General features: G+C 25.7%; 2 protein-coding genes across 2 annotated transcripts in view; both read left to right on the top strand.

The window, feature by feature from the left end:
- Positions 1-2,454: 2,454 nt before the first annotated feature.
- On the top strand, positions 2,455-10,974 carry LOC112680792 (ATP-dependent DNA helicase Q5-like). The gene is made up of 12 exons (XM_025550990.1): positions 2,455-2,811; positions 2,868-2,992; positions 3,059-3,223; positions 3,393-3,569; positions 3,645-3,845; positions 3,909-4,014; positions 4,655-5,006; positions 5,087-5,293; positions 5,361-5,562; positions 7,723-7,908; positions 8,779-10,045; positions 10,834-10,974. The coding sequence occupies exons 1-12, from the start codon at positions 2,670-2,672 to the stop codon at positions 10,938-10,940; spliced, it is 3,237 nt and encodes a 1,078-aa protein (XP_025406775.1). The 5' UTR covers positions 2,455-2,669; the 3' UTR covers positions 10,941-10,974.
- Positions 10,975-12,348: 1,374 nt separating this feature from the next.
- Positions 12,349-14,315, top strand: part of LOC112680805 (60S ribosomal protein L39) — a 5,746-nt gene continuing 3,779 nt past the window's right edge. The window contains exons 1-2 of the mRNA XM_025551004.1: positions 12,349-12,610; positions 12,774-12,877. Of these exons, the coding sequence (XP_025406789.1) occupies positions 12,364-12,610; positions 12,774-12,877 (351 nt within the window). The 5' untranslated portion in view covers positions 12,349-12,363. The remainder of the gene's footprint in view (positions 12,611-12,773; positions 12,878-14,315) is intronic.

Raw genomic sequence — 14,315 nt, forward strand, 5'->3', positions numbered from 1 at the left:
AATAATATTGAATTAAATATGAATATAAATAAATTATGAATACAAAATATGCGTCAATTAAAAATGAATCTATTATTTTAGCCACAGCTATGGTAATGAATAGTAATATTTAAGTTACCTAAAACTCTGTTAAACATTATTTATATGATATATGGTAACTCTATGATCGTTTAAAACTTGTAAGCCCTGCACTTTTTTTAACGATTAAAACTTAACAAATATTTTATTCTTATTTACAACAATTTTTATTTAATAAACACATTTGTGCAATGGTTTTTTAATTTTTTTACATCTCAGAATCACTTTCAAGGTTACTTGTATATTCCACTTGAATGAAAATCTCAGTAAAACAGCCGTGACTTGCATGCACATGTGAGTATATTTATTTTTAAGAAAACAGAAATATATAAAAGTAATATCATATTGAGAAATATAGAAAACGAGACAACTTAACTACCTATAAAAAAAATAATCAAGGGAGAATCTATCCCCCCCCAATAAGGCACTGTATATACATATATAAAATATGGATCACATATTATATGGATTGGTGATATGTGATATCGAAAGTGATTATAAGGTTAAGATTATTCTGTTTTAATCCAGATATTGTTTCTCTCGCGGGGAACAATCAAAAAGCACATTAAATTGTTTAACTCTCGAATGATCTGGTTCAATAAAGTTTTTTTTTTTTTACATAAAAAATCGTTTTTTAATTATTTTTGTAATAACCGAAGTATGTGCACATTATATGTATTATAACTAACTATTGGTAGACCCAGGGCCGAATTAAGATTTTTACCGCCCATAGACTGGAATAAATTTACCACTTGCTTTACGTATTGATATTTTAATTCTAAAAGTGATACGTAAAAAACATACGTCCCATATTAAGAAAATGATTGTTACCTATTAAAATAAAAACATAAAATCAATACTTTATGTATATCTACTTATTTTTATTAAAACTCGTAAATAAAAACTCCCCCACCATGGGCTTCAAAGATTCTTTACGAAATTGGTGGACTGCATTACAAGAAAGGTTGGAAACCGCTGTGGTACATGTCTTCGACGTACCGAACACCGAAAACACGCTGATGCAATATGTCATATAGGTATATAACTTAAATAACTCAAAACCACTACTGCCGAAGAGCGTAGTAAATAAAATAACCAGTTAACCAGTAACCACACATGTTGAACACATTATGTTTTATTTTGTGGAAACAAGTAAAAAGAAGACGACAAACATGTGACTGAACAAGCGAAGATTGTATCAACGATAAGATTGTATTATTATTCATTTATTATGTATGTACATTGTACATACTATAGTGCACCAGGTTTCCCATTTCAAATTCAATACAATGGTGATATACGACCCAAACGATTTTGCCAAACATAAAATATTAGAGCCCCATGGTATTAATATTGAAAATGCACTGCTGCGTTTTTTGAAACGACTGCGGTTGGTAGAGAATTGTTTTTAAATGACCTCCGGTGTAACTCATATTTTTAAAAAAATATGTTAAATATGGAGCTATCGCTTATTGGAGAGGAAACATCAACCGAAATTATTTTTTACGAAAAGCAAATTGAATGTAAATCGTTTGATATTTAGTGCATATATTTTGAGTGCAGAAGAGGCGAATATAATCAGAAGTTTTCGGGCTTGCCATTGCCGCCAAAAATTATATTCATAAAATATTATTTTTACGAGTTTACAAAGGTGTTCTGCCTTTATTTGTTATATGGCGTATACAGTTATACACAAATGTATTACATAGAAAAAAAATGCGTCAATAGCCGAGATCACGGCGGGTGGTCAAGGGTGTGCATAGTGTATGAATGCACCATGTAGGTATGCACCCTCAAGTTATTTTATTAGCTGAAGACATAATAACAAATTATTTGATTACATCTAAACATTTTATTTAATTTGGTGTATTGTTGAACATCTGAAAATTGTTTGAACGTTTAACAATGTAGCATTTGTTATTCGTTATAAAATGTACTTATCCAAAAATTTAAAATGAAAAACTAGAATTTTTAACAATTTATAATTTTACGGTTGAATATTGAGATCAATATAATGATCGTAAAACATTTCCATGGAGACGTTATTTTACTAATAGTTTTGAAGGTAATAAAGAAATACGAATTAATACTGTTGATTTTAAAAATATTATATAAACAAAATACAATATATTGTTATAAAAACCGAATTATCATTATCAGATTTTGTTGAGAATTCGGTCAAGTTTACATTGGACAAAACGAATGTCAACCTGTGTTAGTACTTAATATCTAATGGTTTTTTGGTTTTTTTTTTTTTTTTTATCATATAGCAGCATTGCCTCAACGAACATATTTTATATTTTAAGGTGAATATTGTGATAAAAGACAAAAGTAATGATGATCGTGTTACTGTTTTAAAAAATGATTTTTGTTTTACAGTATCATTAGATTAATTTAAATTTCATGTGTGAGATTATCTGTATATAACTGTAATATAACATGTAATATTTGCCTTCGACTACTCATTTAAAAATGTGCACATGTATTATTTTGAGTTTCTAAATCAATTATCATTGTATTTTAATATTTATCACTAAATAATATTAATCTAGTAGTATAGATTTATTATTATACCAGATTTATATTTAAATATGTCGGGAGAAACACGATATAGAGATGAAAAAACTCTGACTATGGATTCAAACAAACTACTTGAAAAATTAAAGAATTATTTTCATCACCCTACCTTCAAAAGTGATTTACAGAAAAATGCTATTTCAACAATATTAAAACGTAAGTGTATTAAAATGTCATTATTTGTTATCGTTTTGACCATGTATATTTTAAAGGAAAATATGATGTGTTTGTATCAATGCCAACTGGATCTGGAAAGTCATTATGTTATCAACTACCTGCTGTACTTCACAAATCTAAAGTTACAATAGTTTTTTCACCTCTTATAGCTTTAATGAAGGTATATGCTTGTTTTTAAAATAAAGAAATAAAAAATAACATAATCCATGGCCTTTAATTTCAATAGGATCAAGTTGATCATTTAAGACGCTTACATATTTGCGCTGAAACAATTAATTCAAAAATGACTGAATCTGAACGAAAACGTGTGATTAATGACTTATATTCTGTAAAAGTATCAACTTCTTTACTTTATGTGACCCCGGAACAAGCATCTACAGACTTTTTTAAGGTCAGCCATATATTTATAATTTATAATACTATATGTGAAAATTTGTCAGTGGTCATTAACATAATTATTGATTTAAGACATTTATTTTACTACTGATAATCTTGTTGATGAATAAATATTTTTTTTATTTGTATAATGATATTTTTCTATGATATAATTGTATTTGCAGGGTTTATTGTCATATTTAGTTCGAAAAAATAAACTTGCATATATAGTGGTTGATGAAGCTCATTGTGTAAGCCAATGGGGTCATGATTTTAGACCTGACTATTTGAAGCTGGGTGCACTTAGACAACTTTATCTACATATTCCTTGGATTGCACTTACAGCTACGGCTAGTGCGGATGTAAATAATATAAATAATTACTTAAAAATATGTTCTAACCATTTGGAATAATGTATATTATAATATTATGTTTAGGTTGTTACTGACATAATGAATGTATTATGTCTTAAAACTCCTGTTTCAAAATTTTCAACTCCTTGCTTCAGGTCAAATCTATTCTATGATGTAATATTTGATGATACCATTGGAAATTCTTATCAGCATTTGAAAGACTTTATTGATCAATGTTTTTGTGATGATGCAAATTGTTTAGACAGTACTTTAAATATCAATCCGGTAAATTATTTAAAAATTTATCATTTTTAAATTGAACATTACTTATGATTTATATGTTTCAAGTTAAATCAACCTTGCGGAATCATATATTGTAGAACTAGAGAATTAACTGAAGAAATTGCTACAGTTCTTAGCCGAAGAGGTGTTTCAATAGCCCCCTATCATGCTGGTAAGTATATTATGTCACTAGAATTAATTTAGTATGTTTCCTATGGATAGACAGTTTTTAAAGCTCTAGGGTTTTGCAAAATAGTAATCTTGAGGTTCTATGAACACATCTAAATTAAGTAAAATTAAGCATTTATATAAACGTTAATTAATTTATAGAATGTATATAACACATATGCATTAATTTTTTTCTGTTAAACAAAATTTTGATGAGCTGGTTAATGAAAATGAAAATAGTATCATTTTTCCCATAAAAACTTAAAAATATCTCAATAGTATTTATATATACATATTTAAATATGTATGCCATGTACATATTGTACTGTAAAAAAAACAAATTGTTGATATATATAGTTTTTTATGAGTTGTGGTATAAATAAGCATTTTAATTTTTTTGGGGCTTGGTAAATTTTTTTAATATTTTAAGGGCTCTGTGAAAAAAATATTTGAGAGCTACTATACATCCCAGTTTTTTGGTTAATTTTTATTTAATTAATTCATTAAAATTTTTCTGAATAATATACACTAATTATAGTTTAGTTTTGGAAGTAGTTTACTAAATATTTTTTAATATAATGCTCAGTGGTGACAATAAATTTATGTTGATTATTGAAATTATTAATATGTTTTATTTAAAATAGGATTAAAAGATAAAGAACGTCTTGCTGTTCAAGAAGCATTTATGAGTGGACATATTCAAGTAATAACTGCAACTGTAAGTTTTGGAATGGGAATTGATAAAGCAACAGTAAGGTTTGTTGTGCATTGGGGTATACCATCTAGTATTCCAGCTTATTATCAGGAATCTGGTCGTGCTGGAAGAGATGGCAAACTTGCTCGATGTCGAATTTATCATTCAAAACATTCAAAAAATTCATTAGATTTTATTTTAAAATCTGCCATAACTCAAGCTAAAACCCAAGATAAACAAAAAAAAGCGAAAGGAAGTTATAGCATGTTTCTAAAGATGATTCAGTTTTGTGAAAGTGTATAGTATGTTTTTATTTTAAATAAATTTTAGAGCTAATTGATTTAAGAATTATTATTATATAATTTTGTGTATATTTAAATAGTTGCCGACATGCATTTTTTGCTGATTATTTTGGAGATGCAAAACCTCAATGTATTGATAAATGTGATGTATGTTGTAATAAAGAAGCAGTAAAAGCAGATTTAGATTCATTTATGTTTGGATTACAAAACATGAATCATACAATTGCATCAAATGAACAACTAGTATCTAGTGATTTTTATGGTGGAGGACGCAATGCTGTTAAAGAGTATTTATTTAATATCCTAAATCATAAATTTTTATAGTAAATGTTATAATTTTACAACATTGTCTAGGGAAACTGAAGATTATATGCGTGAGGGAGATCGGGAAGAGCATAAAAAAAATTTAGAACTAGAATTGGAAATAAAACGACAATTTGAAATCAGACGAGCTAGTATACAAAATCTTATTAAAGAAAATGAAGAATTTGTAAAAATTTCAAAAGTCAGAGCAGCTGCATCTACTACTAAAAAAGTCAATGGTTTGCTGTTATCAGTAAGTATTTTATTCTCTATTATTATGGGTAAAGAACTAATAATTATATACAGTTATTTTGAACTACTACGTATTGTTTATTAACTTTAAGTTGATTCCATTTTTGTATGGAATTTAACATTTGATTCAAATCTTATTTGTTAATAAATTCTGAACAACTCGAGGAAATTCAATTGAGTAATTTAAATAATTAAAAAAAATTAAGTTATTTTTTTAAGTTAAAAAATAATGAAAAATAATTTTTTAACTCATTCGTAATTTGTATTTAACATTTTGGTGGTTGTGTTTATATGACAAAAATAATGCTATTTTTTCCACTGTAAAACTTTAAATATATATAGGAATAAGTAGAAAATTACTTAGTTTAATGTTTTATTTATTCATAATTATTTGTAGTTAGCAGTTAGTATGGTTAATTGGATTAAGAATGTAGTGTTATTAAATATAGCTACTGATTTAAATTTATCCTATTATACATTATCACAATAAACTGTTGCTAAACCCAATGTATTTTGAATAAATTAAAATTTTTTATTTATTCAATTTAATATAGAGTGTGATCCCTTTCAAAGGTAACACTAAATTATTTTGTTCAGTGACATTGGATTGATATGCGGTTTTCGAGAGGAGGTAGAGAATGCCTAAATACACATTTTTCGATAGTTTTCAAATTTTTAACTCTTTTATTGTGCGTATGCGCAACACAATTTACATTTTTTTAAATAGCAACACTTAACAACAGATTTGGATAGACCGACATTTTTTAAGTCAATTTGGTTCTCTTTATCATAGCTTAAAACCAAAATTGACTAAATGACTATGAGTTAAAATTTCGATTAAAAAATTATTGTTTACAGACATTATTAAATTATTTTAATTTAATTTTGAACAGTTAATTAATTTTAATTTGACGTAAATGTTAATTTACAAAGAAAAAAATTAAACAAAGTGATATGATTTAATTCTCATAACTTCTATTATTAAAATTTCAATTTAAATAATTATTTCTATCATTTATTTTCATTTTTCGTGATGCAAGTGGACAATTACGTGTAATTATTAAGATTATTAAATTTGTAGTCTTTACTAAAATAAACCAAATTTTATTTATCGTGTGCTAAGACTAATATTATCTTAAAGTCTGAAAAAAAAGTTGAAGAATGTTGTGTATTGAATTCCATCTTTAAATGTTCAAAATCTCAAAAATAAAATTGGAAATGCTTCTGTAGAACTTCAAATGGAACAGATATTAGCAGCTACTCAAAGAGAAGTAATGCATCAATTTCAATCATGCATGGAGAATGATGGACTAAAAATTTATTAGATAGTTGTTAGAAATTGTTTTATCTAATTAAATAATAGAAAGTATTAAAATCGGTCTACCCAAATCTGTTGTTAAAAGTAGGATTAGTAATATACATGTATAAAATGTGTTATATGTTACATGTATAATATCCCATGTATAAAAGGTTTAAAATGACTATCATATAATACGGTTTGTTTTTGAAATTCATTTTTAAAAATTAAAAATACTTCCTATTTCAGATATTAAGTAAGGTTTTTAATTTTTATACATAGTAAAAATATATTTTACTACTATTTTAAATTATATATCTGCTTTAATTTTTTGTTTATAATCTATTAATATAAAATATTAAAAGTGTTACAAATATCACAATTACAATGAATTTACTATAAATATGTCTGCAATAAAATAATGATAATTATTAACAATAGATTAATAGCATCACAAATGTTTATTTATAATTTATATTTTCTTGTTTTATTGTGTTTAAATTTAAAATGTTTAAATTATAAATGTATTTTTGTTTATAGGGGATTTTATTTTATACAATATAAAACATAAAAAACTACTTGTTTTATACTATACCGTATAATAGTTAATATAATACAGTTGAAAGTAAGTGTTGTTATTTAAAAAAATGCAAGTTGTGTTGCGCATGCGTACAATAAAAGAGTTAAAAATTTGAAAACTATCGAAAAATGGGTATTTAGGCATTCTCTGTCTCCTCTCGAAACCGCATATCAATCCAATGTCACTGGACAGAATAATTTAGTGTTACCTTTAAAAGGGATCACACTTTATAGTTATAGTCTTCAGTTGTATTCATTTTAAAATAACATTTTTATTTATTTTAGGTGAGAGAAGAATTATTGAGGTTTATTGAAGAACACTTAAATAAAAATATTGAAGAATGTTCTTTGTGTGATTCTTTAACAGAAATAACTAAAAAAGACCTTCACAATATTGCAGTTGACTTAGAATATGAAGCATTTACTAGTTCAAAAGTTGTTTCTGTTTATCGGAAGAAAATTGCAAAAACAGTTAAGTGTAACATAGATATTATCTTTACCTTAGAAAAAATATCTGATTTTTTAGTGAATTTATCCATATTTTATGGAAATCTTCACTAAAATGTTAATCATGATACAACTATACCACATCATTTTTAGTATATAATTTTATGATATAGATTTAATATTTAATCAGATTTATAAAAAGTGCAAATAATTTGATTTGATACACAACATGCAGAAGAAAAAAATTAGAACTATATAATATATATTCTATATTAGCGGTTGGCAATTGGTGGGCTGGAGTAAGCAGATATTAACTTAAATGCAATAATTACATTGTTTAAATAATTTTTATAATGATTTATGAAAAAATAGAATATTTTATTTCATTTTTGATTATTATTTGATTTTATTTGACTCATGTTACAGATTTCTCTTAATAAAATAATTTTTTCTTTTGATTCTTATTTATTTATTATTTTAATTTTTTGAATTGCAATAAAAAATACTTGTAGACACCTGCTCTCTAATATATTCTATTAAATCAATATTAAAATTAAATGTAATTAATTAAGTTGACATTTTATTTTTTTAAACATTTTAAATTTTGTTTAATTGTTTGATATTTTTTTTAAGATATTAACCTAATTTTGATATTTCATTTAAATAATAACATTTATTAATAAAATAAAATGTAGTAAAAGGTTAATATTCATAAATTCATAAGTAAATAAAAATTTTATGTGTAGAAATAAATAAATAAATGAAGTATTATTATATTTATAGTGTATAACCGGTTTTGAATTAAATATGCATTATCAGGTACAACAAAATCAATAAAATCAAGATTTTATCATTATTATTATTATTATTGACTTGATTTATTGATTGTTTCAGGTTTCACTTATCAAAGAAGAGACTGGAGCTTCAAATATCTTTGACAAAATAAAAAATTATACACGACCAGAGAATTTAAAAGAAGAACCTAAAGAAAATTCAACTAATAAGACAGAACTCCCATCTATAGTCACTGCTTCAGATCTTATTCAAGCCCAAATGAATAATAAAGTACCAGAGCCCAAAATCAAAAGAGGAATAAAACGAGATCATTTAACTCAGCAATCAATGAAATCATTTGTAGTTCCAACTACTAATTTACCTACATTAGAAAATGAAGAATGTGTTACTAAAAAACCTAAAATAGCGAATACTGACAGTGACATGGAAATATCTTCTGATGATGATGTTCAAATTATAGAAAGTGTTGATATAGATGTTTCTAAAAATAACAGTTCACCTAAAATAAAAGAATTTCATCCACTAGAGAAAAGACATGATGTGTCAAATAATGAATGTAAATTTAAAGAATCTTCATATTATCAGACTTCTGCTAATATGCAAATTCCTAAAATAGTTATGGCTTCTAATCTATTAAAAAATAATTATGAATCTTACAGTTCAATGCATAATTCATCTAAGGATTTGATAAATTCTGAAAGTGAACATATAGGAGTAAATAATATGTTACCTTCTCATCAGGATAGAACAAATCCTCATACATTTAATAAAACTTGTATTAATAAAATAAATAATGTTCAAAATCAAGAAAATGGATTATTACATAGTCAATTTAAAAGTAATAAATCTCAAACTTCTGGAAAAAAGATTAATGATATTTTTAATGAATTATCTGATATTCTTAAAAGTCCATCTGAAAACGGAAAAAAAGTAACCAAATTAAATGAACTTGCTTTAAACCAAAAGGACTTAAAACGACCATCGCTTGATCATAGATTATCAACTCAGCATAACATTGAAGTATCTTCGTCAAAAAGTAATATGAATAGTCTATTTGGTGATGATAGTGATGATGAAAGTAAAATATTGTTTGATATTAAAAAGAAATCCTTGGGAGTCCGACTTGGAATGTCATCAAATGTAAATAATACTTTCAAGACAAGCAAAAAAATTCATGAATCTACAAAAACAATTAGAAATAAGACTGAGGACCCAAACAATAAACAGAAAAAGTTTGAACTATCAAATTTAGTTGTAAGCTTATTAAATCCTTACTACAAAAATAGTTTATTTAAAACTAAGGAATTATTTAAATTCATGGCAAGAGAAATTGTTCATAAATTATTGGAGTCCACTAGTCATCCAGGTAAATTATTTTTATTACCAACCAATTAAAAATATTTTTTCATACACGCATAATTATTTGTAAACAAAAGTTAAGTAATAATTTTAAATTAAGTATTAAATCATAGACCATTAGTTTTCTCAAAACAAAAAACCATAATCGTAACTACAGAGAATATAAATATGTTCGCAGTACAATTTGTAGTGTAATTGAATGAAATATTAATTTGTTTCCTTTATATTTCTATATTTTCAACAATTTATTTTGGATAGATACCACTATATTTATTTCAATTAAATAAGTTAGAACTTTTACTTAATGGCTCTTCCATCGTTTTCTAAAATCTGCATGACATGAATTCAAACATGTTAAAATTACTAGCCTTGTTAATATGTTTATTTTATACATGTCCATAATAGGTTGTTCACATTTCCACTATGTGAATATTTTAAGTACCTTTAAACAACAAGAAGCCAAGCTGACAGTTTTTCCTAAATTTTAATTATAATATACACAACTACATTTATTACGCCTAAATAAACTTTTAGTTTTATTATGTCAATAATAAAGTTATTTAACTAGAAAATTTTGGGTGTTAAATAAATTGAATTCAAACTTATGATTATGTCTTAAGTCATATTAAGTTCTATGAATATTATGCTCTGTAACATCTTACAGACAGTCGGTTAAATATAATTTATCTGTTATGGATTACAAATAATGTTTAGCAGATCATTAGCTTACTATTGATTCATAAATATTAATTGATAAGAGTACATATTTAAAAACATAATGGTTTTGATTTTCAGAGGAACAAAATATCAAATTGATAATCAGAAAATTATTTCCAAAGGAACATAAAGTAAAAATTGAATCTGAAAATCAAATATTGAAGTTATTGAAATCTATTCCTTAATGTTTCATATTTTCATGTTTAATTTCATTTTATAAATTGTTAAATTTATTTTGTTGAATAATATATTTGTTCCTTATAATTTTACTTTAATGTTATCAGATATACATGATACATTTAAGTTTATTTTTATATATTTTTAATTATTTTTTTTATGGAAAAAAGACTTATTTTAGTTATATTATTTTATTTTATTTTTTTTTGTAATGAAAATGTCAAATAGACTACTGTTTAAAAATGACTAGTATTTTTAAAAGTTAATTTTGTTTATTGATGTATTATTTAACTATGCAATTTTTGGTATTTGTATTTTTAATCATTGCCATTGCTATTTATGTATGTACAATTACATCAACTTTTCTATATACTATATGGATGGCCAAGTACTTAATTTATTCATATTCATTTGTTTGTGGATGATAGACAGCAGGGAGTCAATAAATATTTTTCATCAGTTGTAATATTTTACAAATCTGCAATATAATTTTTAACTTGGAATATCAACTTAATATGGTTATCATCCACAATAAAATGCCTTAAAAATACATCTATGGTACAAGACACAAAGATTGCATTAAAAATACATAGTTTTCCCTTTTAAAATTTGTTTTATTTATCAAATAAGAAATATTAAAAACGCAAAGGTATAACAATTTCATTAATTACTTGTTTTGAAAATTAATTAAAAAAATATACATTATCACACCAATAGTGATAATTTAGTAATACTATTTTACAAATAGCTGAGAAATGGTCAACTATTTTTTCAATATTAGATAAAATAATGACTGATGAGACTGGAAATGTATATCAAGGGTTATAAGTTGAAAAAAATTCAAACTAGCTTTTATTAATAATCATAGAAACAATTGTATTTGTAGTATCGGTGGTTTAATTGTCACTACTTGGGAATGAATTGTTCTTTCTTATGTATAAATTCAAAGAGAAAAAATAAATTACGCATGAAGAACTTAAGGAGGGAGCCATTCGATATTTATAATGTTATACTCGTATTATTTTATTTTAAAAATGCTAAAACACAGCAATCGGTGTACAATAATTTAACATGGATTTTAAACTGAAAATAAAAAGTTTACGACAACATTTTTATAAATATTACCACTTCATCAAGTTGCAAATCATTTATAATTTCATAAAATTGAATTTTTAAATAATTTTTAATCCACAAGACACGTTAATTTTTCCGTCTCTTTTTTTTGCACTTGTGATGCCCAAGGTGCACCTATACCGAGAGTACCGACGAATCAGACGTGATTTTTAATGACACTTTTGAAGTCGACTGCATGATGGAAACGTAGAGTGAACAGAAAAAATATTGCGTTTAACTTATTCAACAAGGACTCATGATCGATGAAGATGAAACTGAATGTAAAAACGTTAGTCAAATTGAATATTGAAGACAAAAATGTGTTTAATTGGCCGTTATACCTTTACGACATTCCCGCGGAAACACGAGAGGGGCGATGACGTACGGTGTTGCCAACTGCACGCACAGGTTTTTACACACGCGGTGCACCGTCGATACTGTCGTCTACGAAGATGCAGAAACATAACCTGCAATATCACGTATTCGATCTTCGTATTTCACATTACGTCGGGGGAGTCCAAAGGCAATTTGGATTCAACGTTTCCAACGTCTCTCCGTCATCATGGTAAGTTTGCAAATTATTTATTTATTCAAAGTTTCCATATGTAACAACGAACGGTCGGCCAAACGTCTGAGATGTCGAGCATTGCGTAGAAATCTCATCTCGCCTTAGGGACATTCTAATTCCAACGTTAACATTTTTTATCACGTGTGTTTGTTGTTTGCAGTCGTCGAAAAAGACGTTCAAGATCAAGCAGAAGCTTGCCAAAAAGATGAAACAGAATCGTCCCATTCCCCAGTGGATCAGGATGAGAACGGGCAACACCATCAGGTATAATTTAAATGTTGTATATTGTTGTAATTCACTTGGAACTGAAGCAGCGATTTAATGTTTGTTAGCAGTGGTTTTTTGTCCACGAATTAAAAGGTTTTACTCGATTGCTTTCGTGTCATTCATTTTATTTTTTTTCATAATAGATGGTTTATTGTCGAATATTTGTAGTTTATTTGGTCTGTTAATGATAACAATGGTAGTCACTAATCATTGATATCAGTCTATTCGCTTATGTTTCATATACAGTTTTTAATCTTAGTTAGTGCAAGACAATTCTAGATTAAGTATCTGTTCTATTGTTTCGGTATCAGTATTATCAACATTTACTATAATATAAAATGATATGTTGAAATTCTTGAGAGTGGCTGTAATTTATGGTTTTTGAGTCTTATTGTATTGGATAAAACTCTTTATCATATTAATTTATTGATTTTCATAACTTTTCGTATGACTTATTTTAACAATTTTTAAATTGTTTAATAAATACATTATTAATATAAAGTAATTTTATATTTTATTCAGCAGATAATTTATGGCTTTAGTTATTCAGCTTATATAGTATTCAGTTCTGTAATCTCTTTCGCATGGTAGTTTCTATGGAAAATGCTTTGATTGTTATGGCACTATGGTTTTTTTTTGCTTAACACGTTGACTGCCATATGGCCACATAAAAATAATTATGTTTTGATAATTTATAGGCCGCCGGCTACCGCACCATATTGTTCGTAGGTATCCATATGACCGAGGGCAGCCGTAAATTCCCTATATTTTGGAATCATAGTAAATATGTTGGCGCTGTAGTTATACCTATTAAATTCAAACTGTGACATAGTGGAAGAAGTAGTCATTCTATTGGTATATTGCATACCCATATAAAATATTTTTTAGTTATAATTTTTGTTAATCTAACTGAATATCAAATTGAATAATATATTTTACTCAAAACTTCCACAATACATTTTTATTTTTAATAAAACTTAATAAATACTTAGATCTTTAAAAATCATAGTTTATATAAAAAAAAAAAAAATTACAGTACCTTTTCAAACAATATATTTAAAATAAATTTCTACTGTTTTATAAAAATTAAAATATTAATCCTTTTTTATATTAATTAAAACTTAAAATTATTTTAACTTAAATTATGTTTGTTATTTGCTTAATTATTTTTTTTTTTATTTTAATTTTTATGATTTTTCATAAAACAATTCACACACGTATACACATGACATTTCTTACACAAAGTTGTATCTCTTTAATCAATATAGTCATCAACTACACTTAAAGAACTGAAGTTGTCATCTAAAAGTTTCTGCACAACACTTTTGTTACTGATTTTAAACTGTTATGGTTAAGAACTTATTTTTACCATATAAAAAAACTTAATAACAGTGGACCATTTGATATTAGTATGCCGGCGGCCATATGGCGTCTA

The sequence above is a fragment of the Sipha flava genome, unplaced genomic scaffold, assembly GCF_003268045.1.
Source record: "Sipha flava isolate LNK unplaced genomic scaffold, YSA_version1 180_pilon_pilon, whole genome shotgun sequence".
NCBI classification, from domain to species: Eukaryota; Metazoa; Arthropoda; class Insecta; order Hemiptera; family Aphididae; genus Sipha; species Sipha flava.

Excerpts from the sequence above, each read along its gene's own strand:
- LOC112680792 (XM_025550990.1), top strand. The coding sequence starts at position 2,670 with ATGTCGGGAGAAACACGATATAGAGATGAAAAAACTCTGACTATGGAT. Across the intron at positions 3,224-3,392 it reads CATCTACAGACTTTTTTAAG|GGTTTATTGTCATATTTAGT; the intron begins GTCAGCCATATA and ends TTGTATTTGCAG. Across the intron at positions 4,015-4,654 it reads AATAGCCCCCTATCATGCTG|GATTAAAAGATAAAGAACGT; the intron begins GTAAGTATATTA and ends TATTTAAAATAG.